Source organism: Agrilus planipennis, unplaced genomic scaffold (assembly GCF_000699045.2).
Source record: "Agrilus planipennis isolate EAB-ADULT unplaced genomic scaffold, Apla_2.0 scaffold1, whole genome shotgun sequence".
Lineage (NCBI taxonomy): Eukaryota > Metazoa > Arthropoda > Insecta > Coleoptera > Buprestidae > Agrilus > Agrilus planipennis.
The window spans coordinates 575,240-602,975 of NW_020442466.1; the positions used below are offsets into that span (position 1 = coordinate 575,240).

The following is a 27,736-nucleotide window of genomic DNA, read 5'->3' on the forward strand; positions in this document are numbered from 1 at the left end:
CGTGCTGTCAAACCTACACTAGCAAGGAGATCGGGCTGAAACTATAGCTACAAGCTATCCAAGGATGGTACTATAGAATGTCACCTCAAGGTAGGCCTAGTGGCGTCATCTCTTGGTTAGGCCGGAAACTTATCAATCCACCCTCGTAGGTCATAAATGGGCAAGTACATGCACGACCGCTCGTCAGCTTCCTTCGTCAGACCTGTACAATAGTAAAATTTGCAATGGTTGGGTACATGCCATAAATCTTCATTTATTAGGCTGATCGGCAAATTCGGAAAAATATTTGTACCTAAATATAGTTTAGTCGAAACATAAGACGCATTTGAGATATAAAACTAATTTAACCATGAAACAAAATAAAAGAAGTAATTACACAAAATAAGTCAAAAAATCGAGATTTTTGGGACTCGTGGTCATTGAGACTCATGATTCAAAGAATATTTTCTCAAAGTTTCATTCTACCGAAACTCATTTTCATTTCCTTTACTACTTTTTGAATACCTCTAGAGAAATTCAAGTAAATCGTTACAATCTCTAATAAGCAACACTGCAATACAAAATCTTTGAAATTTTACTAAATTCATGTATAGAAAAGGTCATCAGAACATAAAAACTGTGTTCTTTTGAACCTGACATCTTTTGCGGTAGGTACAAGCACGTCTCATGGCAGTGCCAATGTCTGAAACGTAAACTTGTTGATTACCTCCATAATTCTCATTTGTTTTTCTTATCACGTTCCGTCACAATTTTTTCTTAAAGTAAGGTAGTCGATGTAACAACAGTCGTTGAGACAATATAAATAAAGTTTTCAGAAGTAGAGAGAAGTTGTAATAAAAACTACAACTTTTGTTCGTTACGTCTTTCCATCTTATTCGTTGTTTCTACTTTTACAAGATGAATTATAAATTGTATAGTGTGTCACATATACACTAATGGAGAACTGAGAACCGAACACAGGGATATTCTATTGCATTATTCGGTAAAATGAAATTGGTTAATTAATTATTTAACTGTATATTCACTGCCTTTAAGAAACATGTCCTCATTTCTTGATGTACTCATGTAAAACTATTGTTGTTCGGAAAGTCATTTCGTTTTTTCCCGACAGAGGATTTAATTGTATTCTTTTGCACCCAACTTCACATTTAAGCCGTATAATTTTTATATGCTTTGAGAGCTCATATAGTAAGGCTTGTGTGTGAAAAATTCCAATTAATTCTACGCAGTAGTTTTTGGTTGGCGCCCTTTTAAATATGGAGAGCGATAAGCAGCATTTTCGACATATCTTACTGTTTTACTACAGAAAGGGTAAAAATGCTGTTCAAGCCAGAAAGAAATTGACTGATGTGTATGGAGAAGGTGTGTTGACAGTACGCCAGTGCCAGAACTGGTTCGCTAAATTTCGATCCGGCAATTTTGATGTCGAAGATGCACCACGTTCGGGAAGGCCGGTTGAAGCTGATAAAGGCGCGATAAAGGCATTAGTTGATGTGAACCGGCGAATAACAACACGTGAGATCGGATTGAGGTTAAATTTATCAAATTCAACAGTTTATGACCACTTGAAAGGCCTGGGATTATCCTCGAAGCTGAAAATGGGTTGTATACAACAACGTCAAACGGAAGAGGTCATGGAGCAAAAAAGATGAACCGGCTCAAACCATTTCCAAAGCCGATATTCACCAAAAAAGGTGATGCTGTCTGTTTGGTGGGATTTTAAAGGAATCGTTTTTTTTTAGCTTTTACCGGATAACACAACGATTAATTCGGAAGTCTACTGTCATCAGCTGGACAAACTGAATGATGCACTTCAACAGAAAAGGTCAGAACTAATCAACAGGAAAGGTGTAGTGTTTCACCAAGACAACGCGAGACCTCACACAAGTTTGGTCACTCGCCAAAAGCTTTTACAGCTTGAATGGGATAAATACTACACCCACCATATTCTCCAGACCTGGCACCATCGGATTATTATTTGTTCCGGTCACTCCAAAATTTTTTAGACGGTAAAACCTTCACCTCAAATGAGGAGGTCAAAAACCTCCTCGATCAGTTTTTTGCCAGCAAAGACCAAAAATTTTATGAGCGTGGAATTATGCTACTACCAAAAAGATGGTAAAAGGTGTTGGACCAGAACGGTCAATATATAATTTAATAAAGTATTTGTTTATTATACGAAAACTGTCTTTCATTTCCACAAAAAAAAACGAAATGGCTTTCCGAACAACCCGATAGTTGTACCATATTTTTGCACACATTTTTGTCGAATTCAAACAAAGTAGGCGTATCATTTTATGTCATCCTTTGTACTTTGTCAGTTTTTCTCAATCTTCTTATAATTTATACAATCTTTACACTGATATAAATAACTTTTACCATTTTCATTTACATACTTATACACTTTGTGAACAATCAATTTTTGTTTAGTTTTCTTTTAGAAAATGGCTTTAAAACGAATTAAATTAAAAATGATTGATTTCGAACGATTAGCTGCTTTGTGTCCCCCCCACCAAATCGCTCAATTTAACAAATTTAAAGCAAAAACAGAAGACTACATAAACTCAGTATTGCAACTTCCTGAAGAGAAACCTCCCATCGAATGGGACAACTACGAAACGCAAGTGAAAATTCCTGGTATGGTGGCAGATTTTAAAAAGCAATACGAACAACTTGATATTCCGTATCCAGATGACACTTTTTCACATTTGGTCGACCAACAAGAAGAACGAGTCAAAGCGGAAATAGTAGAACTGAAGAAAGCTTCTAATGAAAATATAGAAACGATTAAGAAACGTCTAGAGGTTCTAAATGCGATGCCACCGGTTGAAGAAATGACCTTAGAAGAATTTAGGGATTACTATCCGGATGTGGCACTTGATCCCATTAACAAACCTACGTTTTGGCCTCACGAACCCGAAGATCAACCAGGTTACGTTGAACCGGACGCGAAAAAAGAAGACGCACATTAAATGTAAACGTTACAAATCTATCCTATATATGAAACGTAAATTGTTGTCAAACATAACAAACAATTAAATACATGAAGAAAATTGAACTCTTGACTACCAATTAGATTTATTGTAAGGGTTATTAAGAAGTGTAAAAAAATTAAACAAATTTTTCATATTTTACATGGAGGTAAAATATTACACGTCTTCGCTGTTTTGAGACTTGCTAAAAGAGAATTAAACACTTTTGTTTAGTATTTGGAAAAAACTCCTGTGGGATAAATTAAAAGTTAAAGAAATAATAAAGTTCGGATGACGCCTTTTTGCCAGGAACGTAAAATTAACCAGAATAACTCCCTTGATGCATATTTATTGAAAAAAGGATTTTCTTCGATTCAAGCAAAATAGACTTCATTATTTGAATGTACAACTGATAGTAGACAAAACAGTTATTACAGGAGGGTGGTTTGTTGAATGATCTCTACGATCTTACTGGAACATTAATGTCTCAACTCCTTCCATTGACTTGGCCCTGGGAATAATTCCTTGATCACAAAAAACGCTTTGGACGCAAACGAGATTTTTGCTGACTGATATTACGACTCCAGCTGTTTTCCCAACGGTATTCAAAATTTATTGCACCGACGGAAAAAGTGATGAGAAATGTCATCATAAAAATTACAAAGCGGAGCATAAAGTTAGAAATCGCGAGTCCATATCGCAAAAACGATTCCGGGACCGGCGCCTCACGGCCGTCGAGTGTAGAACTTTGATACACAGTGCTAACAAATCAAATTTCGATTTATTAGCAAGCTATTACAGACACCTATATTATATTATTTATATAACGTGAACGGTGAGCGTGGCGGAAATATAATAGGTTAGAAGCGTTCGAAATGTGGTGATACAGGGAAGTGATGAGAATATCGTGAATTGAGAAGGTTAAAAATGAGGAAGTAATAGAAATAGTAGGAGTAGAGGACGCCATGAAAGTCAATAAGAAATAGCCGCGATAGGCTGGTAGTAGGGTTTATACAAAAACCGACATTTTAGAAAACCGGTTTTTGAATAGTAATTTTTCCAGAAAACCGGTTTTAACCGGTTTCGAATTTTTATAAATATTCTATAATTCGAACAAAAAATTTTAACAGAAAATTTAGAGTGATTAAAAGCAGTTTTTGCCTGAAATTATTTACTGTTTAATTTTATTGATAGTACATTTTTTTATGCAATTTAGTAGAACAAAGAAATAATAGTTGACTGGGATTAAATAACTTTAAAAACAATAATTCGTTGTTTATGCATAATTTTCACATATAAGGATGTAAATATTTTTATAATAGTGAAACGAGTTATTCAGCAAAGGGTTCGAATAAATAAAAACAATATATTTTCATATTTTTATAATAACCGTAGATACTTTTTTTTTAAAAAACAATGTTATTAGATACAGATGGATACTTATTAAAAACAATTAGAAAATATACAACTGTGTATTATATAATGTAAATTATAATCAAAGCCGAAAGACAAGAGTAAATAAAGTTTATGCATACATACTTATTAAAATCATTTTTAGTTTTAAAGACAATTAAGCAAAGGACCAAGTATTTTCTATTCCGGGCAATTTTAATACAAATTTAAATATTCTATTTATTTTTTTGTTTAATGAAATATGATTTCAGAAAACAGAGGACGTCTATCGATTTGCTATTTAGCCGTGTCCTTAGTTTATTCACAAAATTCCCCGAAATACAAAATACCCTCTCACTTGCGACCGAAGTAGGCTTAATCGTTTTTAAAGCCTGATATAATAATTCTAAATTTTTTGTCCTTTTATTTGTGGCTTCCAGGACCAAAAACTCTTTTCTTAGCGTTTGAGCCAGTCACTTCTTCCGGTTCCTTTAAACTTTAAACTTCAAATAAAAACTATCAAACTGATATAAAATCTAAATTAATTCACCCAATAGACAAAACACACCGTTTATATTGGTCCGATATGATTCCAAGAACCAAACCGCTTACGACCGATGATTCCAAGAACCAAACCGCTTGCAACAGTGTTTTTATCAGTCTGGTACATTTGGCTACATTTGTCATTTTCAAATTTTTTTAAGTGTTATTCATACATTGAAAACCGATATTTTCTACTAAAAAACCGGTTTTCGAATTTCATAATTTTCTCCAAAAAGTCGGTTTTAAAACCGGCTTTTAAAAACCGACAAACCCTAGCTGGTAGGATACCTCCTCGGGAATGAGGGGTAGTTAGAGATATATTAAAAGCAGAAACAGGGGCTAGGGAGAGGCAGACCCAGATGTGACTACTGTTCACAAATAATTAAAGGTGTGGGATGCTCTAGTTTTAGAGAAAAGCGAAGATCAGTCCAGGAAAGGAAAAAGTGTAGATGTATAAACTATGAGAAACATATGGTGCATTTCTATTCGCTTAGCACGGTTAAATAAATCAAGTAAGTATAATGACCTTGGTAACAGAAATTGGTAAAGCAACTGATGTGGTAAATTAGGATGAGTCCCCCTTTCACAAACCAGATGCTTCATTTTTAATACGCTCTAGTAAGTGATGCGTTTAATCGCAATTTTAACATTTGGATAATTTGAATAGAGTTATCAGGTTAACTCGATTTGAAAAACCATTCTCTCAATTCTAAAATCAAAGTAGGTCAATTAAGATCCCATATTTATCCACCACCTACTAGTCCCATCGCTTACTCTCACCACTTCTACCATTACTTTATGAGATTACGCGACAACACGACGGCATGACCTAAAGAATTAAACAATTGCTTAACACCTTTTTGATTTTGGGTCTGTCTGTCCTGGTCCAAGTTTTTATGTTCTCCTAGGATCAGGCAAATCTTAGAGTAGTAATATTCTATAGATTATCTTTCATTCTCTTCTGTCTTCACTTCGTCTTCATCTTTCTTACCCAATCACTACCCTATAATTCCTGAAAGGAGGTTGAAAAGGATTTTCCGCACTATTTGACTACTCGTTCGCCAGCATTAGTAGCTGGTGGTAAAGAAACACCCACAAGTTTGTTTTTTGAAGGTTTTCTTTGGCTTCCCGCGACCATTTAAGCAAATTCTGGAGCAGTCATGTCCGCTTCATCTGACTCTCCTCAACTAGTATTTATTTATCACCTCGATTCCTAATAAAGACTTCAAATAGAACCTTCCCTTCGGCTTTGTTAGTTGGAAGGATTACTCCCCCACCGGCATTACCAGTACCCCTTCAATACTGCATTTCATCATATCGAAACTCATAGTGCTCGTAATTTAGACATTTTTCCCTGACCTATGGCGTTAGTCTTTGTATTTACTTTCATGTAGGTACCCTAGATACTTTATTATCTGTAGTTGGTAGCACTGTGCTTAACAGAGTAACAGGAGCGTCAGCAACGACGGTCGCGGAGGTTTAACCAGCACGTAAACCGAATCCGAATCATTCCCGAAATTGGACTCATTTTTACCACCAGCATTATGGATTGCCACTCGCCTCCACTTGTTCCATCTCACTCATTCGATCAATTCGGATCGTTCATGGAGAGCATCGCAACAGGCACCGCCACCACACTGCCACCCCAGTCAGTATACCGTCGTTGCCACAGTCCATTTGTGACCTTTGACAGGCCGAGTTAATAATGTCGTAATAATGTAACGGAAAATGTGCGATACGATCGACCCTCGAGGAAAGCAAGTCACGGACGACGCTATTATTATTAAAACGTTGTTCTTTAAATTAACGACGCCGACCGAAGGCGATGTATTATAACGTTTTGGTGCAACGTACGAAAACAACAGCTCCAGAATGTATTATGTGCCATGGTACTACTGTATACTTTTAACGACCGACGCCAATATGAATAATTTCTGTTAAATTGTTCCTGGTTGTAGATCCCAACTGCAAGAAGACAATCTATACCGCTATACATGTACAGTAAAAGTTTCTTATTCACGGTTTCCTTATTCGGGTTTTCATTATTCGCAACCCAGTTCCTGTATTAGCGGCTAAAAATTTCATTATTCGCCGATGCAATCGGTAAACAGAAAAGGATTCGGTGTCATTTATTAAGGGGATTGACCGCAATAGACCGCTCGAACCTAGTGTGAATTTTTCAGAAAACATGGGTTTCTATTCTAAACATTGTAATTTAACGCTGCGAGAAAAATATGTAATTTATTATATGGTAACGAACAAAGGTTCACACTAACTCGGTACGTTTTTGGTTTTCAGTAATATGATCATTAAAAGCTTTTACAAGTGCTTGAAATTGATGCTTCTTGTAGGGCACTTATTTTCAATAGAAACAAAAAAAATTAAAAATGGCCTTTGACAGGCTTTAGAACAAAGCTTTATCTATCTTACTATAAAATTTTAAACCTCTTTTCCAAACATTAAACTCATGATATCTAGAACCGATAGGCATGTTTTTACTCTACGGCGCACGTACTACTAAATCCCCTTAATGTATCGGCATCTTTTGAGTATGTACTGTTGGTACGTGCCGAAACGACTTTTATAAAAGATGTAACCAAGTGGACTAATTAAAAATTCAAAACAAGAAAAAATCACTAAATTTTTTAAACCCTTATCCAAAGCTAATTATAATCATTAATTGAATTGCGAATCTCTCAATAAATTGATTTTATTGCGATACATATTGGTTTTATTTTGAAACCTTAGAACGTATCCCTTATGATTCCACACTAATTACCATTCAATATCCACGGTTTCTGTATTCCCGGCATATTTATGGAACGTATACCTCGCGAATAAAGAGCTTTTACTGTACATATACAACAAAGTAGAGACTTTCAGGACCGGCATCAACACGAGCAATATTTTCCTGGTTGGGTTGTCCTATCAAAAATTGTACACAAAATGATTAAGGTGCTTTTACGTTTCCTTCAAGCTAACACCCATCATCAAATAATGTTCCAAACGATATTTTGGCTATGGTTTCGCGAGTTCGTTTTAACAAAACGTTTTCCTTTTCTGTATCGAGGTAATTTTCCTTCCCAAAACAAACACTCAAAGCTATCCTTTGTTCTCATTTGTATTTACATCTAATCCATACAGTTCTAAGAACGTCCCTTCTGTAAAGTACACATCTTGGATAGCACTTTTAACCCCTCGTTTTCATAATTGTTCAGTAGCTACTTCGTGTATAATAGGGGGCGGACCCGCATTGTGTTGAAATTTATTATTTAATACTATATGTTGGATTCATGTTAAACCGAGAAAAGAATGTATCACACATTTCCCTCTGATTGTCCCGGTGGTCTACCTCGAATTATACATATGAAGGTACATTACAATACACATCCACTGTCAAGTTTCCGCTATAGATGGAAGTGGAATAAAAGCATTTGTAGGAAGCGGAGTCCGTTTGATTTACGTGAAAGACACATGCTTTGCTCCACTTTACATTACGTCGGACATGGCTGATCGTAAATCATCCTTACTTTCGAATAATGGCTTGGCTGTAACCACTTTCCAACACAGAACCACTTGCTCTGTCCAACCCTCTCACGCTCTGTACTTTGAATACCTTCGCAACAATGCAAAACGTGAAAACATCTTCCCATGTAATAATATATCGGCCGAACGATAAGATGTTGGCTGCCATGTTTGTGTTGTTGTTACTATTATTATTGAACAGTTGTAGGGGGGCGTGCTTGAAAGGAAAGAAGAAAAGAGAAAAGATATGGGAAATACGTCAGATGATGCAGGTCCGTTTTCTAAAGGGTGGTTTTTATTCGCGCAAAGGCTTTTAGATGTTCTAGCGGCATAAAAACACTTAATGGACTACCGTTCCCTGATTGTGGGTCATATTACTCGCCCATTGGAATTCCACTTAGACGCGCTCCAAGGCAACGCAACGTTCTTTTAAAAATGTACAAACGCGGGAAAGCCACTCTCAAAGTAAACACATGATGCTTGAGAGATTCGAAGAAGAAATGTTTGGATGCTTATGGTCTGGAATTAGTACAAAAAGCACCATTGCAAAGGTTGCCGTCTTCTAGATCAAGTAAATTTTAAAACTACATCAATGACAATTTTCTGCTTGCATAAAATCCTTAACGTTTTCATCCATGAAGTACCAATCTTTGTTGAACAAAAGAAAAACAGAAAATTATTTAAACTATTAGATTAGACTACCTTCTGATATATAAGCAAGTCTACAGTTCAAAAATAGTGACATTTATAATCTGAAATAATTTTTTCTATCAATATCAGATAAGCTCCAAGACTTCCTGGTCGAAAACGAAACGGCGACAATGGGCAAATATGATTTGCATACATATGTAAACTGCAACGTCGATTCAATTAAACAAGTTGAAATAAATTAGTAGGGAAGATCTTGTCTACCGCTTGAAAAACGTTGGTAGTAGCAAATATCCATTAGATGGCGATAATCTGCCTATACACATTACATCAATTCAAAGATGGAAAACGCAATTCGTGTCTGGTAGTCTAGATTTTCTGATAAAAAACATAAATGTTCTTATTATTTATTTTAACTGTTAATTTCTGTAGTGAAATATTTAGAAATCCTCAAAGATTATAGATCATAATGAACAGTGATGGAAAACCCATTTCTTTTTACCACCAGAACCATCAGAACATAAACTTCCATAATTCCAATATTTGTTCAGCGGGACTACTTTTGGCACTGAAGGAATTAATTGACGGATCATGATGGCGTCAAACGTGTTCTAGGTTTCGTATCCTATTACACAGGACATCTTCAGAAACTTCACGTTGTCGATGGAGGATTCCCAACACTGTTGCTGAACCGACTGGAAATCTTTTGTCGAATTAGATGTCGTATCCTGTATCCCGAATGGACCTCTTATGTTTTTTCATCCTTGCTGCGATGGATCTACTTGTTCCCCGACGTAGACCTTTCCACAAGCACATGACAACATCCTTCACTCCGACAAGCTGGTCTCTAAGTTTAGCACACGTATTGAAAATTATCTTGACGTCTACCTTCTGCCTGCAGAATTCGACTGATTTTGACCGTGGCTTTTTTGACGAATGGCAGATAGACTGGGGATTTAGTCCTTTTTCAATGGTCATCAGTGTCGATCTCGAACATTTTGGCGCCACCATGATCGGTCATGGGAATTTCATTAATAAGACATACCTAGTTATAATCCGGAAATCCTATTTCTACAGACGGCAACCGTGAGTGTCTAAATGAACTTCTCGCGTAATCAATAACGAAGACAAGTCGTGTTTGTAAAAGTCAGTTTAAGTTTATAGTAAGCAGTTTATATATGAATAAAATAAAGGCAACGAACATTTGAAAAGGATTCCAACTGCAGAGGTGTTATTTATCTTAGCGTTACTTCGCAACTTCGACTCGGAAACGATTTCAACTCACCCGTAGGCTAACTTTTCCCTATTAAAAGCAAAGCGATAAAGTTTCGTTCTACTTTGATTAGTTCACAAACTCTTCTGGTAAATAACGACTTAGACGCATCACTTATCTGATATTTAGGACTCATAGACTGATTAAAAGCCTCAGGAATCGCAGTTGCTTCGACTTAAACCAATAAAGCAACTTTTTCTGTGTTTCATAGAAAACATCAAAAGAACCCCTTAATAAACGCAATGCTACAAAATCATCGAAAACATTATTTAACTTCACCGTTTAGTTAACATTCCTCGGGAATTAAACACGTAAAAGGATCAGGATTTCAACGATAAAAGGCTTAATAAAGTTTAATCAATTTTCTTAAATCATTTGCGACTGTTTGCTTTCATTAATTAGTTAACGGAATGTAGTAAAACTGCTCGAAATATAATACGTTAAAAACAATTTCAGCTTCACCCATGATTTCTTACTTCAAATGTTTGTATTTCTGAGATTTTCCCATAGTTTTTTATGGATTACACAGTCTGCGTAAATATTCCTTCAGAAGCACGTAAACAATATTGAGTTGATGAAGTATCGATCAGTAGCTACGAACAAATTTATATTGAGTGGCTGTTACGATAAATTATCCCCTAGACAAAACGTGAACTAACGAAGATGGTCATGGCGGTGAGGCCCCCAGGCAGTTCGAGTAAGGCAACCCGGAGGAATTGACCATCCAAGTTTCTGCTCTTCTGAAGACAGCCCTGGGACCAATCCTTTGCGGACTCCGTAAACACTGCCGTACCGATTGACCAATCACCGGATAAAATTGGCCGATCTCTTCTTTCCTCTAATACGTTCGCATTTTTTGAAACAAAAGGTTTCGAAATAATTCTTGTCATGTCTGTTTACCCACCTCTATCTACGTTTACCTAATCGAAAAGACTTTAAATCCCTTGAAATACAAATTTGACCTGCTCCAAACAAATAAATTTTTGTTCCTAAAGGTAGGGGATATTCCGCTTGATGAGAATTTAATTTTTTATTGATTTATTGAAAAGAATGTTTAATATCCTTTTTTACTACTCAATATTGAAGTAAAATTTCTTGACAATGAAATAATCCACCTAGGTTTACGACGCGTCCGGTGACAAATTTGACCCCCGCAATTATAGGGTTGTTCGGAAAGTCATTTCGTTTTTTTTTGTGGAAATGAAAGACAGTTTTCGTATAATAAACAAATGCTTTATTAAATTATATATTGACCGTTCTGGTCCAACACCTTTTGCCATCTTTCTGGTAGTAGCATAATTCCACGCTCATAAAATTTTTGGTCTTTGCTGGCAAAAAACTGATCGAGGAGGTTTTTGACCTCCTCATTTGAGGTGAAGGTTTTACCGTCTAAAAAATTTTGGAGTGACCGGAACAAATAATAATCCGATGGTGCCAGGTCTGGAGAATATGGTGGGTGTAGCATTGTATCCCATTCAAGCTGTAAAAGCTTTTGGCGAGTGACCAAACTTGTGTGAGGTCTCGCGTTGTCTTGGTGAAACACTACACCTTTCCTGTTGATTAGTTCTGACCTTTTCTGTTGAAGTGCATCATTCAGTTTGTCCAGCTGATGACAGTAGACTTCCGAATTAATCGTTGTGTTATCCGGTAAAAGCTCAAAAAAAACGATTCCTTTAAAATCCCACCAAACAGACAGCATCACCTTTTTTTGGTGAATATCGGCTTTGGAAATGGTTTGAGCCGGTTCATCTTTTTTGCTCCATGACCTCTTGCGTTTGACGTTGTTGTATACAACCCATTTTTCGTCCCCAGTGATGATGCGCTTCAAAAACGGATCATTTTCGTGACGTTTGAGAAGCGAATCGCAGACGTCAATGCGGCGACACAGATTTCTCTCTGTGAGAACATGGGGAACCCATACATCGAGCTTCGAGGATAATCCCAGGCCTTTCAAGTGGTCATAAACTGTTGAATTTGATAAATTTAACCTCAATCCGATCTCACGTGTTGTTATTCGCCGGTTCACATCAACTAATGCCTTTATCGCGTCTTTATCAGCTTCAACCGGCCTTCCCGAACGTGGTGCATCTTCGACATCAAAATTGCCGGATCGAAATTTAGCGAACCAGTTCTGGCACTGGCGTACTGTCAACACACCTTCTCCATACACATCAGTCAATTTCTTTCTGGCTTGAACAGCATTTTTACCCTTTCTGTAGTAAAACAGTAAGATATGTCGAAAATGCTGCTTATCGCTCTCCATATTTAAAAGGGCACCAACCAAAAACTACTGCGTAGAATTAATTGGAATTTTTCACACACAAGCCTTGCTATATGAGCTCTCAAAGCATATAAAAATTATACGGCTTAAATGTGAAGTTGGGTGCAAAAGAAAACAATTAAATCCTCTGTCGGGAAAAAACGAAATGACTTTCCGAACAACCCTATACAATTTTTTTAAAGTGAGTTGTTTACGCTATCCATTTTCAATATTGTAGGGTGAATGAAGTCAATTTCAAGTTATTTAATAATTCAATTTTCAGTTTCAAAATAAAAGTATACGGTTAAGCTTTTGGTAGTAGGTAGGTAGCAATTTGTTTGCGAAGCTCCAGATTGTTGGCATCGTATTAAAAGGTCGTATTAAAACGAAATTGTGCGGTTTTATTTAAAACGTCGGGAAGTCTTTGCTTGTTTAGTAAATGTCATGCTAGAAGTAGTTATATCGACGACCGCACGCTGTTGCCGTAGTTCAAACGTCTCTCTGTAAGGTCTTTTTCTCAGTGAGCTTTAGCCGGTAAGCTTTCGGGAATAAAGGCGGGAATTGTTGGCATTTTACGTAATGCATTAAAGCTTAATAAGGTAGTTGAAGCTACTACAAAAGCATCAACTGATTTCGGAGTACGTCTGTGGAAGGACCGGGACGGAGACGGGGAAGGCTAGGGACTCTCGCGGCTTTTAGCTTTAACAGCACCGCAGTAATTTGTGGCTAGCTGCAGCGAAATTTAACGAGTGGTCTTACAGGGAAACAATTAAAAATAGCGACGAGAAGAACAATAATTAAACACGTTGGTGCGCATTGTTCGCCGTGCCGTCCGTTTTGGATGAACTGCACAAATTTGCAGAACCAAAGTTGACCACAGAAACGTGGAAACTGCAGTTAACTGAAAATTCAGCGAAACATGTTTTAGAGAATCCTCAGAAGCAAGCAAATGAAAATTGTCTGGAATCGCACAAAGTAACTTTTATTCTGAGTTTAAGATTCACTAAGTGGCGTCGTCTAATACTTATCTAATGGCTTTGAAGGACATCGGCTCAATTTAGGGTCCGCTTGCGTTACTTCAAGTTTTTCCGTTGTGTTCTTGAATCATTGAGACGACTGCTAGAGCAGTAATTACCCACAGATAATAATATTTTAAATCTGTTCTGTCTTGATCTCCTTAATCATCACCCATCCATTCCTATCAGCTGATCCGTACCAACGATCTATGTTTTATTGCGGAAAGCTCCCTTCAACCTCCTTTAGAAATGGCGGTAGTTGATAAGTGATGACTAACGAGTATAACCAGGAAAAACTTAAATACCATAGGGATCAAAGAAAGACAGTGGAAGACAAAAAAAACATTTGAGTGTTTCATTCCCACCAGCCAGTAATGTTGGTGGGCGGGTAGTCTCTCCGAACTACGCCAGAAAGTAGAGCAGAAGAACCCCTTCAGCCTCGTTTAAAGAATCGTTGGAATGGGTGAGTGTTGGTTCGGGTAAGAAAGATGAGACGGACGAAATGAAGACAGAAGAGAACGAAAGATTATCTGTGGAATATTACTGCCCCAGCAGTACTCCCGGAATCGAACCGGCGTCCTCCCGAATGCTAACCAATGGTCTAAACCTCTAGGCCATGCCGCTCGGTGGAAAGAAGAATTTTACCAAATTAGGTCAGAAATGACATTCTCCTTTGGGACTGTAGCATTAAATGATCGTGACATAATTGGAATTACTTAAAAAATTTAATATTATGTGCACGATTTGAAAATATACACAAACATTACAGTTTAATTCAATCTAATTTTATAGAATAAAATAATTCGAAGTGGTCTGTATTCTGTCGAAACTGCCAGACGCGGATCGCGATTTCGATCTTTTTCGATCTCATCAGCGCGTCGCAGGCAGCTCCGACAGAACACAGACCAACGTTTACCTGCTGTCTTAACAGCGCGTTTTAGAAAATACCACAAATGGCGTGGTGAGCGCCATCTGTAGTACTGCCTACGACGCGCTGATGAGACCCAAAAAGATCGAAATCGCGATCCGCGTCTGGCAGTTTCGACAGAATACAGACCACTTCGATTATTCGATTATGGTAACGTGCCTATCACGTTGAAGTGAGCTACGCCGGGATTCGTTTCAGCAAGTAGATATCCATATATTTAAATGGACCTTGTTGGAGCATACGTAATCCTAAAATGTAGCTCACCGCGCCATTTGTAGTATTTTCTAATTTGAGTCATTTGACTTTACGTAAATTTTTTCTTTAATGGTTTAATTCTACCATGAACATAAATTGGAAAAGTTCCAAAAAAGGTGTAATAAATCGTACGGGTTTCCGACAAGTGCGCAAAAACATTGGAGTACTGCGAACGAACGAGAGACACCAGTGTGTTGGTCCCGTCTCCTTTTTAATTGTACCCAATTATTTTCCTTAAAGTCATCCGTCTGTGAGGACGTCGAGCAGGGGTTACGAAATGCTGGGAATTTTCGAAATGCGCCGACAATATAAACGAGCGGAAATCTGTGTACATCCATTAGTCGACGCGCGGAGCAACCGAAGCACGGCTGCTCTGATATTGCTACAATACGTCACCCTCTTTAAACCCGGATTTACGAGGGTAAACAGACACACAAAAGTAAAGTGCGAGCTAGTGTTAGCGCGTATTGTTTGCAAGTCGCTCTCGGGTCGTGCTTTAAAAAATTGACGATCTCGGGACGACGATTTCACTTTCAACGCGACGCGATGCGACGCCCGGCGTTCACACGGAAAGAGAGAGTGCTTTCGACTATTATCCCAGGCCGAAACGTTGCGTTCGCGTCATTAAAATGGCGGCGAGGCGTTTGCTTCTGTCTATCGGCGGGGATTTGCTTTGATTGTGGTTTTTATGCCAGGCCATCAATATCGAGGGGCTTTCAGCTTACGACCTTTTTATTCGATCCCTTGCTGATATATTCTTTATCGAACGCTTCGAAGAATAGATGAACTGTGAAAGAATGTAATCCGACTTTGCCGTAATGAGCTAGCTCAATCAAAACTTTGTGATTCGTTTCTCCTTCACTTCGACGGCTTCTGTTCTAACTTGATCTTTTATTGGCCGTTTTACTCACTTTTAAATCCACATTTACAAACAAATTGTTCAAGTAACCACCTCAAATTTAATTGCACATGTATGACAAATACAAAATAGTTTAATTGTATCATTCCTGCTTTACTTTATCTACAATATTCATTCAGTTTGGAACAGTATTGAACATTGGGTATATATAATTCCGGTCTATTTGGACATTATGAAATATAACAAATTAGAAGCTCTATTCATGTCAGATGGAACATTTAGCTGATCCTAGGTCCGGTAGAACAAAAAAATTTGGTATTGCTCAACAAATCTTACTGACAATCATGGTATCAATATTGACAATGAAATTTGGATCATGTTGGGTTTGATAGAACGGAAAAATTTAGTCTTGCCCAACATATTCTTACTTTTGTAGGATCAACATCGACACTCTTAAAGTATTTAAGACAAATTAGAAATAATGATTTACTTGCCAGTTTATTTATCTAAACAGAATAGGCTCTCGTAATAGTAACGAGCTAGCTCTCTTCTCTTTGATCTAATTTACTAAGTTCTGTTTTTGTATTCGAAGATCCACTAAACGTAACAGTTGACATACCGAGTTATACTCACTGGTTCCAAAAATTAGTGCGTCAAAAATCTTAACTAGAATTGTACAGAGGAGGATGGAAAAAAGGGCGGAAGAACTATTAGGGGAAGATCAATTTGGGTTTAGAAGAACTAGAGGAACGCGGGAGGCCATTCTAGCTTTACGGGTAGCAATAGAGAAAACGATAGAAAAAGGAAAGACTGCGTACATAATATTTGTAGATTTAGAGAAAGCTTTTGACAATGTTAAATGGGACAAGATGTTAAATATACTTAAAAATGTAGGAATGAGTTACAAAGATAGAAGAGTCATACTTAGTTTGTATAAAGAGCAACAGGCAGTTATAGAGCTGGGGATGCAACGTAAAGAAGTAAATATTAGGAAGGGAGTCCAGACAGGGATGCACACTGTCACCGCTACTTTTTAATCTATCCATCGAAGACGCCATCAACATCATTAAAGACAGTACAACTGTAGGGATAGATGTGCAAGGGCAAAAGATTAGTATGCTTAGATTTGCAGATGATATAGCAGTATTAGCATCCAGCAAGGAGGACCTAGAGATAGCTCTAAATAAAATTGAAGCGGTCCTGACAGATCAGTACTGTATGAAAATAAATAAAAGTAAAACTAAAATTCTGGTATGCAAGGGAAGAAAAAGTAGGGAAAGAGCGAATATAAAGATAGGAGACGAAAAATTAGAAGAAGTGGCTGATTTTAGATACCTAGGAAGTCAAATAAGATAAGGATGGAAGGAGTAGTAGGGATATAAAGCAGAGAATAGCGCAGGGTCGTGTCGCCTTTAATAAAAAGAAGTCACTTCTATGCTCGCGAACGGTTAATTTAGAAATTCGAAAAAGGTTGTGAAAGATATATGTTTGGAGCACGGCATTGTACTGGTGCGAAACATGGACAGTGGGCGCGGAGGAAAAGAAAAGATTAGGAGCGTTCGAAATGTGGTGTTATAGGCGGATGATGAGGATATCGTGTGTAGAAAAGGTTAGAAATGAAGAGGTATTGGAAAGAATAGGAGAACAGAGGACTCTATGGAAGTTAATAAAAAAGAGGCGAGATAGGTTAGTAGGACACCTTCTAAGGCATGAAGGTCTAGTCAGAGACATATTAGAGGCAGAAACAGGAGTTAGGAGGGGTAGAGGTAGACCTAGATTAGATTACTGTTCGCAAACAGTTAAGGATGTGGGCTGTTCTAGTTTTAGGGAAATGCGAAGTTTAGCTCAGGATAAGAAAGAGTGGAGGTACGTGTCCAACCAGTCTTAGGACTGACGACCTTATGATGATGATGAAGTTTTTATTTTTGTTCAGTCCGTAAGGTGTTGGGGTTTGAGTTATTTAGTGTGTTCTGCAATTTATGGGCATGGAAATTACAGTGAAACACTTTATGTATTTAACTAACGACACATGTATCCATTTATAAAGTAACTTTTTACGGTGTTCAATTCATATTTTGGAAATATGACTTGTAGGTTTGTTATAGAACTTTTCATTGCAATTTAACTTTAATAGTTTCCTAAATTCAACTTAATCCTAGAATATAAAGTAGTTTTGAAAAGAAATAGGCGATAAATCTCAACAAGTCTGCAAAGTTAGAGAGTGAAAGTAGGTGGTCTTTAAAGTTAGAGGTCTTGCAGTATACCGTTTTGGGTCATTATTATTCCAAAGTCATTGCCGTGTATTTCCCTTGTCAAACTGCACCAGAACTTCGCTCATAAATTACGTTTTAACAAAATTAACTTTTGTAGAAGTTCGAAGCAAGTCGGTTTGTTACCAAAGTATTCCTAAATTGACACGACCACTTCGTTACTAGATTCAGTGAATCCCTTACAAAAATCATAAATTAATAGCTATTACGTCGAACTTGAAAGTTCTAATTTTAAAAAATGGGTAGCACCATTTCCGATGAGATGAGAAACTCATAACACAACAGAAGAGAAAAGTTTTATGAAAGGAGTAGAGACCACAACTTCAATAATACCTCCTTGGTAATACTTAGGCATTTTTTAAATTTGATTAATGGAAATAATGTCTGCATATTTTGTTAACACCACAACGTTCCAATTTTGCATTTTTGCAAAAATGTTTCCCTTTTAGCAAAAACTTGAACGTTAAACTTGAGCACTTAAAATTTAATGAGATCTCTCAAAACTAAATTTTGTCTGTCAATAACGAGAAAGTAGCAGTAGCAGTGCTCAATACTCCAACCGCAAACCCATTTAACAATTTCCAATGCCGACTCTGAGTTGACCAGTTTGTGTAACCTTCTTGAATAAACACATAGAAAGGCGTCGGTCACACTGCATTGCGAGTGACAAGTTATTCTCTAATGAGATGTTTCATGAATTGAAATGCAGCCCTATGCGACTATATTGAACATTCGTCCAGTTTTATTTCTGTCCTAGGATCAATTATTCGTAGTCGTTATGTACATACAGCAACAGTGACCCGTTTACATACATATTTAGAAAGCACTTGTCCATTTTTCTGTTATACCATTACCATATATGCCATCGCCGTAAAGTACCATGAATGAAAACAAGATCTCTGAAATATAATAAAGTATTTATCACTGCAATTTGCAAGAACTCAGTCGGGTTTTCAGTACTTGATGGTGTGGAATTGAAACCGCGTTAAGATTTTCTTTAGAAAGGGAAGATAAGGAAAAAAGGAGAAGGAAAGCAGAACCTTGACACCTCGAAATAGACTGAGCTACACCACGGTAATAAACTAAGTTGACCGTAACTCAGCAACGTCCTCAGTAGGCTGGGTGCGGTGTGACAGGTTACGACCGGATCGCGTGTTTCGGACGATTTCAACGCCCCCCGGCAAGTCTTAGCTGATTACCTGTCCTCGCAACCGTCGCAACCGTCGGCCCAAGCACTCGTGACGTGTGGGGTTATAGCCGAGTGCCGCGAATATTATCGTGTTACAATGAAGTGCTACCTGTCATGACTCTCACCTTTTATGAAATTATGTATACAAGCGGATTGTAACTTCAAATACGCTTTCGTAGCGACCGCTCGACAAATATTTAGTTGAGAGCTAAACGGTCATGTGTAACACAAATTCTATTATAAAAAAAGAGAAAAATTTCCAAAATCTTTAACACTATTGGTAAACAGATTGCAAAAAAATGGAGTATACAAATATTAAATTGTAAAAAATGTAATGTAATGTACATTGGATAAACTAGTCGACCTTTCAGAGACAGAATCAAATAACACCCAAACCCATATTATCTTATTCATCATCATCATCATCATAAGGTCGTCAGTCCTAAGACTGGTTGGACACGTACCTCCACTCTTTTCTATCCTGAGCTAATTAATTAATTTCTTTTAGGTCAAATATTTGTAAGGAAATCTATTAACAAAAGAAAATTTGGAATTGCACTTTTATAAACTAAATTATGGCACTTGTAATTGAAGACGTAGGCCAAACAGGTAGATACTTTAAAAAGATAATGAATTGTATCTCGTAATTTTACCATTTCTTCCTCCTGAAGAAGCCATTATGTGACGAACTGACCACTATAATCAATAAAGCCTTTTGTAACTTTAAGTCGTGTTTAATTATGCTCCTAATACGGAATTACAAAAACTTTAAGCTTTTCCGATTTAATAAGTAAAAAGTTTTGTGTCAAACTATTTTTCTTCGATACTTTGAATTATTGTTCTGAATCTTTGTACACCGTGTTTTACGTCTAGTAATCTATATAAAATTCGCAATAAAGTGAATAATGAGATGAATACTAGTTTGCAAAATTAATTAATCAGAACAGAATATTTTAATTAGTTATGTACTAAGACAAAACATTACAGAAATCGTATTGTCAAGAATTCGATTAAGGGAAGATTTTATGGGCACAGAGTACAAGCAAGTGTTGTGGTGTCTGCCCCATGTGGTTCTAAAGTTTCTAAATATAACCTATTAATTTAAAATCCCGGAAAGGGTAACAATACCATTCTTGTTAGAATGGGTTGTTTGCAAATTAACTACATGGAAGGTCACCGTTAGTTTAACTATACGACGCTTAAATGGGTTGGGCTAATTTATCTATCTTATCTTCGACTATCTTGAAGTATCGTGGCCTCCAGACTTGAAATTTATGTAGATTTTAGTAAACGCGTGTACAAAGGCTCTAAAAACCAGAGCTGTCTTTACTGATAACCTCAGTTTATGGGTCGTAAACTTACCAAGTCAATATAAGGCTTTTTTAAGGGGGAAAATGCGCAAGTAAAGCAGCTTTCATTAAAAAATCGTTAAAGTTATCTGTAAACCGCAAGCAGCGGATAACGTTAATATACTTAGCCTTCTAATAAGGTAGAAAAGTTTATATGAAGACTCTAAGGTAGATTACTAATTTGTTTTTGTAGTTCCTAGGGGGATAACACAAAATATCTTGTTTGATAATAAAAACTTTATAGTCGTACTAGCCATTAAAGTTATGATGATGGAAGTGACAGTAAATTGTAAAACGAAGAACAAGGAACAAGCGGGTAACCAGCCACTTCATGAATGGATTATCATTTAATGATTGCAATTCTTGTACCTAATAAATGTATTTTTCGCATCATAAAGTTTTTGTATGTTTTATTACTCTTAAGATACATGTACAACAGTAAAGTAACTTTCGAAATATGAGAGCCTGGGCTGCCAAATAAAATTAAATTAATAAAGAACATTACTACGTTCTTGGTCAGAAATTTAGTCAAACTACCTAACGTGGATAGCAATTTCGAACTTATTGATCTCATCAGTATGCCGTAGGAGATTTGGATAAATCACCAATCAAACATAAAGCTGTTCAGTATTAGCTAGTTGATGTAATAACTTACAGGTACAGCCTAGAGCAAAGGTCGCCAACTTCTGTATATGTTACCGGAAATGTATGGAATCGAGGAATTGTATACAAACCAAGGAATCATAATTTAGTGTATGTCCAGATGAAGATAATGGCAATGAATCTTCAATACGAAATTCACTAGTGTAATATTCTTGTTAACTTTAAATATGAAACTGCTAATTCATATAAGTATTGAGATCCAAAACAAGAAAAAACTTCTCTATATTTGGTGATATTGGGGTATTTCCGAAAATTCTTTTCGCTGTTGGCTTTAATGATTAGGTATATGAGTTTGTAAAGTTACAATTTCGTTTTCAACCACCTTATTTTCCATGTAAATGATGATGTCTGATATTTTTATGTTCAAATCCTTTTTGAAGGAATAAAAAAACTGCACATTTATTATCATTTAAATTTGCATATTTTCCTTCTTGTTCATTGGGAAAAATTGAGATTGCCTCTAGTCGGCTATAATCGACCAGTCGATCGCGATCGATGTTTCGCCATACCTGGACTAAAAGTTTAGACCATTGCTTGGTACTCGGAAGGACCTCGGTTCGATTTCGGGTCGAAGTTTTTCTTGGTTTTTTTGGATCACATAGACCAATACCGAGACAACAATATTCCATCTTTCATATTCTCCCATCTTCATTTCGCCTGTCTCATCCCACTCCTACGACTCCTAAAAGGAGATCGAAGAAGGCCTACCCCACTACCCTCCGGCGTAGCCTTTAAAAACTGCCCTCCCGCTAGTTTAGTTTAAAAGGTAATATATCGAAGAAGCTAATTTTCTGCCATGTTATAAAGAAGGGAATTTTTCTGCTTAATTTATTTGGCATATAATCACTTTATTATATTAAAAGCAATTTTACAGTTCAGGATGACTTGTCAACAATTTAACTGTAATTAATTAATTACATAAAATAATAGAATAATAATAATCTTAACCCCCCTTACTAGATAATTGGGGAACGTAGAAATGGCAGGGAACTACCACAGGGTGAGTGAAGACGGTAAGCCGTCCCGCCACCCTGCATCTTCGTGAACTTTCGAGTTTTTGGCTAGACTATCACTGATTGTAATTATTGATTTCGCTATTAAAACGGTTGCTAATTGACCTACTAACACAGTAGGTAAGTAGGTGTTAGCTTGTAGTTTTAATAAACAATTTAGATGTACCAACTTTGTACCAGTGACCTAAATATTGATTTATGGATACTATATAACAGTAGAGTCCGTAAGGCGCTTGTCAAGCATATTGAATTTAAATTTTCATCGTAAGATATTTTACCAGAGAACATCATGAATATAAATTTCAAACCAAATAAACAGAACAAGAAAAGCCTCGTTTATGACTCCACTTATGCGCCGATAATGTTAATGACAAAAGTAATTAATTAATTAAATTCTATTAAATCCTGCTTTTGCATATCAAACATATTTAAATAAAGTGTTGGTATAACTTGTTAATATAGTAACGTACACTAAATGTAAGAGAATTTGTATCATTCTGTTGAAGAAACCATCAACCGAGCGAGTTTGTCTAATTTGCATAATTTGAGCCCGTGAAACTACGAAATTGGCAACATTGTGTAGGGAAACAATGAGGAGTCAACATCTACCATCCATCGTTAGCGGTCTAATGCAATTGCTTGCGAAATTTAATATCGTCCTTTAGAAGGCATAAATTTCGTGACCGCTTCACGAATCCTGAGAAATGGCCAGACGTACGGCCACAACGATCAAATTAATTTAAACATGCTCGATCTAATGCTCAGATCCATTAGTTTGCTTTGCACAACCACATCACGTATTTTTTTCAACAGCAGCCCGAATTATCCAAGCCAAACGAAACAGTTGCTATATTAACCAGGTGCAACATGTATTTATTTTAAGTACAAACAGATACCAAAAATTGTTGTTAAAAATTATTTATTTAAGTCTTACTTGGGGCCAAACCAAACGGAAATGACAATCTATAGTTTCTCTACTCTTACACTGAACCAAGAAAGTTCGGAAATACAAATAAAACTGGTCACGTGCGAGTTGAACTCGCTCACGAAAGACCATTATCTATAAAAACGGCAAAAAACATCATGTCTGTTGTATGGGAGCCCCACTCAAATATGTATTTTATTCTCTTTTAAAATTTGTTGTTATAGCGGTAACAGCAAAACATCATCTGTAAAAATTTCAACTGTCTAAGTATCACATTAGCAGAACTAAAGCTCGGAAATAACCTTTCCGTTAAATCCCAACAAAATAGTTCGTTTTGACAACACAAAAAATACAAAATGTTCATTGTTTAATAATATTGGTACCATTTGTTGATTGATTAATTATTACATTGTTACAATAAAATCGGTCATTCAAATTGTGTCTTAAGTTACAAGAATACGTTTATTATCTCAAATAAATAGATAAATCAATAAATTCCACAAATGCTTCAAAAACCTGAGATTGTCCTCATACCGAGCAATAATTCGTTGAGATAAAAGCATTGTTAATACATCAATAAAAAATTCATTTCACCATTACTTAATATTACGAACAAAAGTTGTAATACCTATGTATATGCTTTAGTTACTTAAATTCTATATTTCAGCAGTCTTTTGTTTTTATCGGATTAATGGTAGTTATAGTCGAAATAAATTGGACTAAAATCTAACGAAACGTTCTTTGTTTTATATTTCGAATTTGTTATACTAATCAAGAAGTATAATATGCAGTGTTTTTAAACAATTTATCATCCGATTCGTTGTGAAACTTTCACATTGATAGACGAATACCTAATAGAGCTAAAGTCAGAATTCAGTGACCACAGAAATTAATTTGGAGGGAATTAAAGGGAGAATTTTGTAGAAAACAATCAATTATCGTCGGATATTTACTTACTTGAAAATTTGATCTATTCCACACCGATAGAATGTGTTCAGAGACCGATCGTCGTTTTGCAGGCCATAAAATTCCTGCATACAATTTTTAGAATGTTTGCAAATTTACAAGGTATGGTGTTTATTTGGTAGTAGACCCTTAGGTGCATCGGTAAAATGTTGAAATTAATTACGATCCCAATTTAGTTTCAATTTTATTATGGGGTGTTTTTTTATGAGCCTAACGGTTATAAGTATCCTTTGTTGATTTCTTGATGTGCCGATCTTTTCTCAGATTGTAAACTTCCCTCTTTCCAAAATTTTAAGTTGAAAGCCCGCCTTCTAAATTTGCACCGAATTGTTTTGAAAGGATTAATCACCAATGGTGAAACTAGCCACACCCTTAGTGTTTTCCTCCTAGTTTAAGTTGTAGATATAAGAAGACAAGCACTCGAACGCAAGACGGGACTTGTACAATACAATCATAATGAATCATTAGTTGGAGATACTCTGTACATATTATAAATATATAATTAAGTTGACTTCGCTGCAAGAGTTCTATTTTTTTCTACCTTCCACCAAAGAATTAAACAACACGTTTTATTAATTTACTGCGTGTGCTGATATTCCACTTACAATAGTAAGTTCCCGAATATCTGCCTGTGAAATTTAACAGAATGGTTTACCATGTAATAAAATCAAAGTGGTAATAATAGGTAATAAGTGATTATGACTTTTGTTACCTTTCATTGTAAAAGACAGAGTAGGTACCTAGTAGTTCAACAGTGATAAATCGTCAAATTAATATTAGCGCTTATAGTCAGAGCTATCAAATGTTGATAATAATTTCCACCAGTTTAACTCTAACCCTTGTTTCTGTTTCGTTACAGGGCCTGCATTCTGGGGTCTAATTAACCCGGAATGGTCGCTGTGCAACAAGGGCAGGCGGCAATCGCCAGTAAACCTCGAGCCCAGTAAGCTGCTTTTTGATCCCAACCTTAGAACTTTGCACATCGATAAGCACAGGGTAAGGCTCCAGTCTTACGTGGCCGGCATTACTATGCCCCATAATGCTCACGCCCTCGAGCCAACAGCCTCCAAACTGCCTCGCTCATAATCCATCATCCCTATGTACCTAATATTAATTCTCATACAAAATTGAACAACAAAACGCTACAATTTCAATGCCGAAATTATTACTAGTAATGTAATTATTTTTCAAAACGTACTACCTACTCGATTTTATTATTATCCTTTCACAGCGGCATCGATCAATGCATTAATTTCACCTATAAATAATTACTAATCAATCGATTCAATATTCTGAAGAGTTTTAAGCCGAAGATGATATAAAATAGAAACAGAGAGTTACATGTGCTTAGGAATATGTAATGTACCTACCATGTTTTAACAATACTATCATGAACCAATTTTCTAAAAATATACTGATTGTTAGTCTAGTTCAAACATAAATTAACTTGTAGTTTTTAAAAGACGGTAAAAAGACAATAATAACAGATAATTGTTAAATGGCAAATGTAGCACATAATTGCCGATTTTGTTGCAAATAAGCTACCTACCAACCCATTAGTAAATATAACCACCTTTAGGAATAATTTCTACATTGGCATGACTTTTTCCTTGTAATTCACGTGAATATGAAATCCTACAAACGGCGCACTAAACGCCATCTATGTTCTTGTTTTCTATCAACTGTTATTTGTATAGTTTGAGGTAGGAAGGTATACTTCATTTACTTTCTCTAGCGATGTGCCCCTTCCAATGTCTTGGATGCGCGCTGGCAAAATCGTAGGTAGGGAGGAAAAAGCTCATTATACTCTCGACTCGTGTTCATTAAACATACTTTTTCATACAGTACCTGTCAAAAGTTTTGTTCAATCATGAATAATAGTGCGAGTCGAAAACAAGCGTTAAAGCCTTTAATATGTCTTCAAATATAAATAAACATCTCGTTGATATTTTCAGTAGTAATTGGTACCAATAACAGCACATTTGAGCAATGCAATATTAGTGGATAAAATGGTCAATTTTTCCGTGTAGTACTGTACGTATTATACGCTCCTCACCGGTTAAGAGTTTGGCCGAGAGTTGTCTCCCTCCTTTTCTGGTCTAGTGCTGTTCTTTTCTACTTTGCGCTGGTCAAATTGAAGGTCAAATCCCTACAGAAAGTAAACGAAGTATACTGCGCCAACATATGCAGCCTTTTTGACTTTATGTATTAGCTGCACCTGTATTTAAGGTGCTTTTTATCAGAACACGAAGTAGTTTCAAATTTACTCAGTCATAGGTGCTCTACTTAATGTACAATGTCGTTTCAAACATTTCAACTTTTCGACAGTTCTAACTTTACCACAACACGCATGTGATTAATTCGCTAATTATATTATTCACACATTCTGATACATTTCAACACCTCTGACTGCAGAATACGTGTTACCTTACTACTATTTGCATGCTACCGCTTCGAGAGATGCACTTCGAATTACAATGCGAATTAAAACATTTCACGTGGCACTTACTACCTTTAGCTCAATTCGCTTACTGTATTGCGCTTTTTCATATTTTTGCATACAGAGAGGGCACAGGAAGTACTTTTTGTCAATAAAAAGAGTCATGCATTATTCAATACCTATAGCTAATACTATTGCAGTATGTAATAAATTTTTATATTGAGTAAGAATATTCCTATCGCAAAGAAAGGGTTATTAATAATTTCTTCAGCTACTCGAACTAAAGAAAAGTAATAACCGGTAGAATTCTATTCCGTTTCATTTGAGCAACTTCTTTGAGGAATTATATTCCAGTAGAAGTAATCTACATAAATTTTATGGATCACGAATGACGAAAGCATTGAATACATATACGAGGGCGGTTTAATAAGTACCCGTGTTTGAAGAACGGAGGACGTTCCTGAGGGAAATTGGTGTTGTCATCGTGTGCTGCCATCTATCAAACCACGTCAAAACGAATTTCAGACTGACTGATAGGTTAGTTTGGATTTGGCGGCCATTCGACTGAGACGTGTTTCGTTATTTTCGCTAAGATGGAAAAAGATCAGTATCGTTCGGTAACTCGCTTTTAGTTTTTGGATGGGAAAAAATGCGAGGAGATGAAAACAAAGTTGGATACTGTTTATGGAGACATTTCGCCATCTACGTCCACAGTTAGATATTGCTTCAACGAATTTAAACGTAGCCAAAGATCCGGTTTTGATAGGAACGACCAGGAAGCCTGGCAAACGTTGTTACCGAGGGAATCATTTTACGGATTTTTTAGGAAAAGGAAGAACGATCACTGGACATTACTACATTGACAAAAAAATTGAAGAAGACACGGAAGCATTTAACGAAAAAGAAGGTGCGTTTTGAACACGATAACGCACCGGCACATTCATCAGGGGTTGTTGCCGCCAAACTACATGAATTACGTTATGAACTCATTCGATTTGACACCTTGCGACTTCGTCTTGTTCCCTACCATGAAGAAATGACTCGCGAGAAAAAAAATTAGCTCAAACGAGGAAGTCATCACCGAGACAGGGGGGATTTTGCAGAGTTCAGCAAATATTATTTTTTGGAGTTGTAAAAAAAATGGCAGGGACGTTGGGAGAAGTGTAACTTTCTAAAAGGGGACTATGTTGAAAAATAAAAAAAAAGGTGTCTTCATTTCTTACACGGGTACTTATTGAACCGCCCTCGTA

General features: G+C 36.4%; 2 protein-coding genes across 2 annotated transcripts in view; both read left to right on the forward strand.

The window, feature by feature from the left end:
- The window catches only part of LOC108733441 (carbonic anhydrase-related protein 10), a 258,247-nt gene that overhangs the window by 163,262 nt on the left and 67,249 nt on the right, over window positions 1-27,736 (forward strand). Inside the window, exon 4 of the mRNA XM_025981143.1 lies at window positions 24,906-25,042. Coding sequence (XP_025836928.1) covers window positions 24,906-25,042 — 137 coding nt within the window. The remainder of the gene's footprint in view (window positions 1-24,905; window positions 25,043-27,736) is intronic.
- Window positions 2,312-3,058, forward strand: LOC108733460 (ATP synthase subunit d, mitochondrial-like). Its single transcript, XM_018464637.1, has one exon. It carries the CDS (start codon window positions 2,445-2,447, stop codon window positions 2,970-2,972), a length of 528 nt encoding a protein of 175 aa, XP_018320139.1. The 5' UTR covers window positions 2,312-2,444; the 3' UTR covers window positions 2,973-3,058.

Bases quoted from the DNA above. Each gene is read 5' to 3' on its own strand.
- LOC108733460 (XM_018464637.1), top strand. From the start codon at position 2,445: ATGGCTTTAAAACGAATTAAATTAAAAATGATTGATTTCGAACGATTA.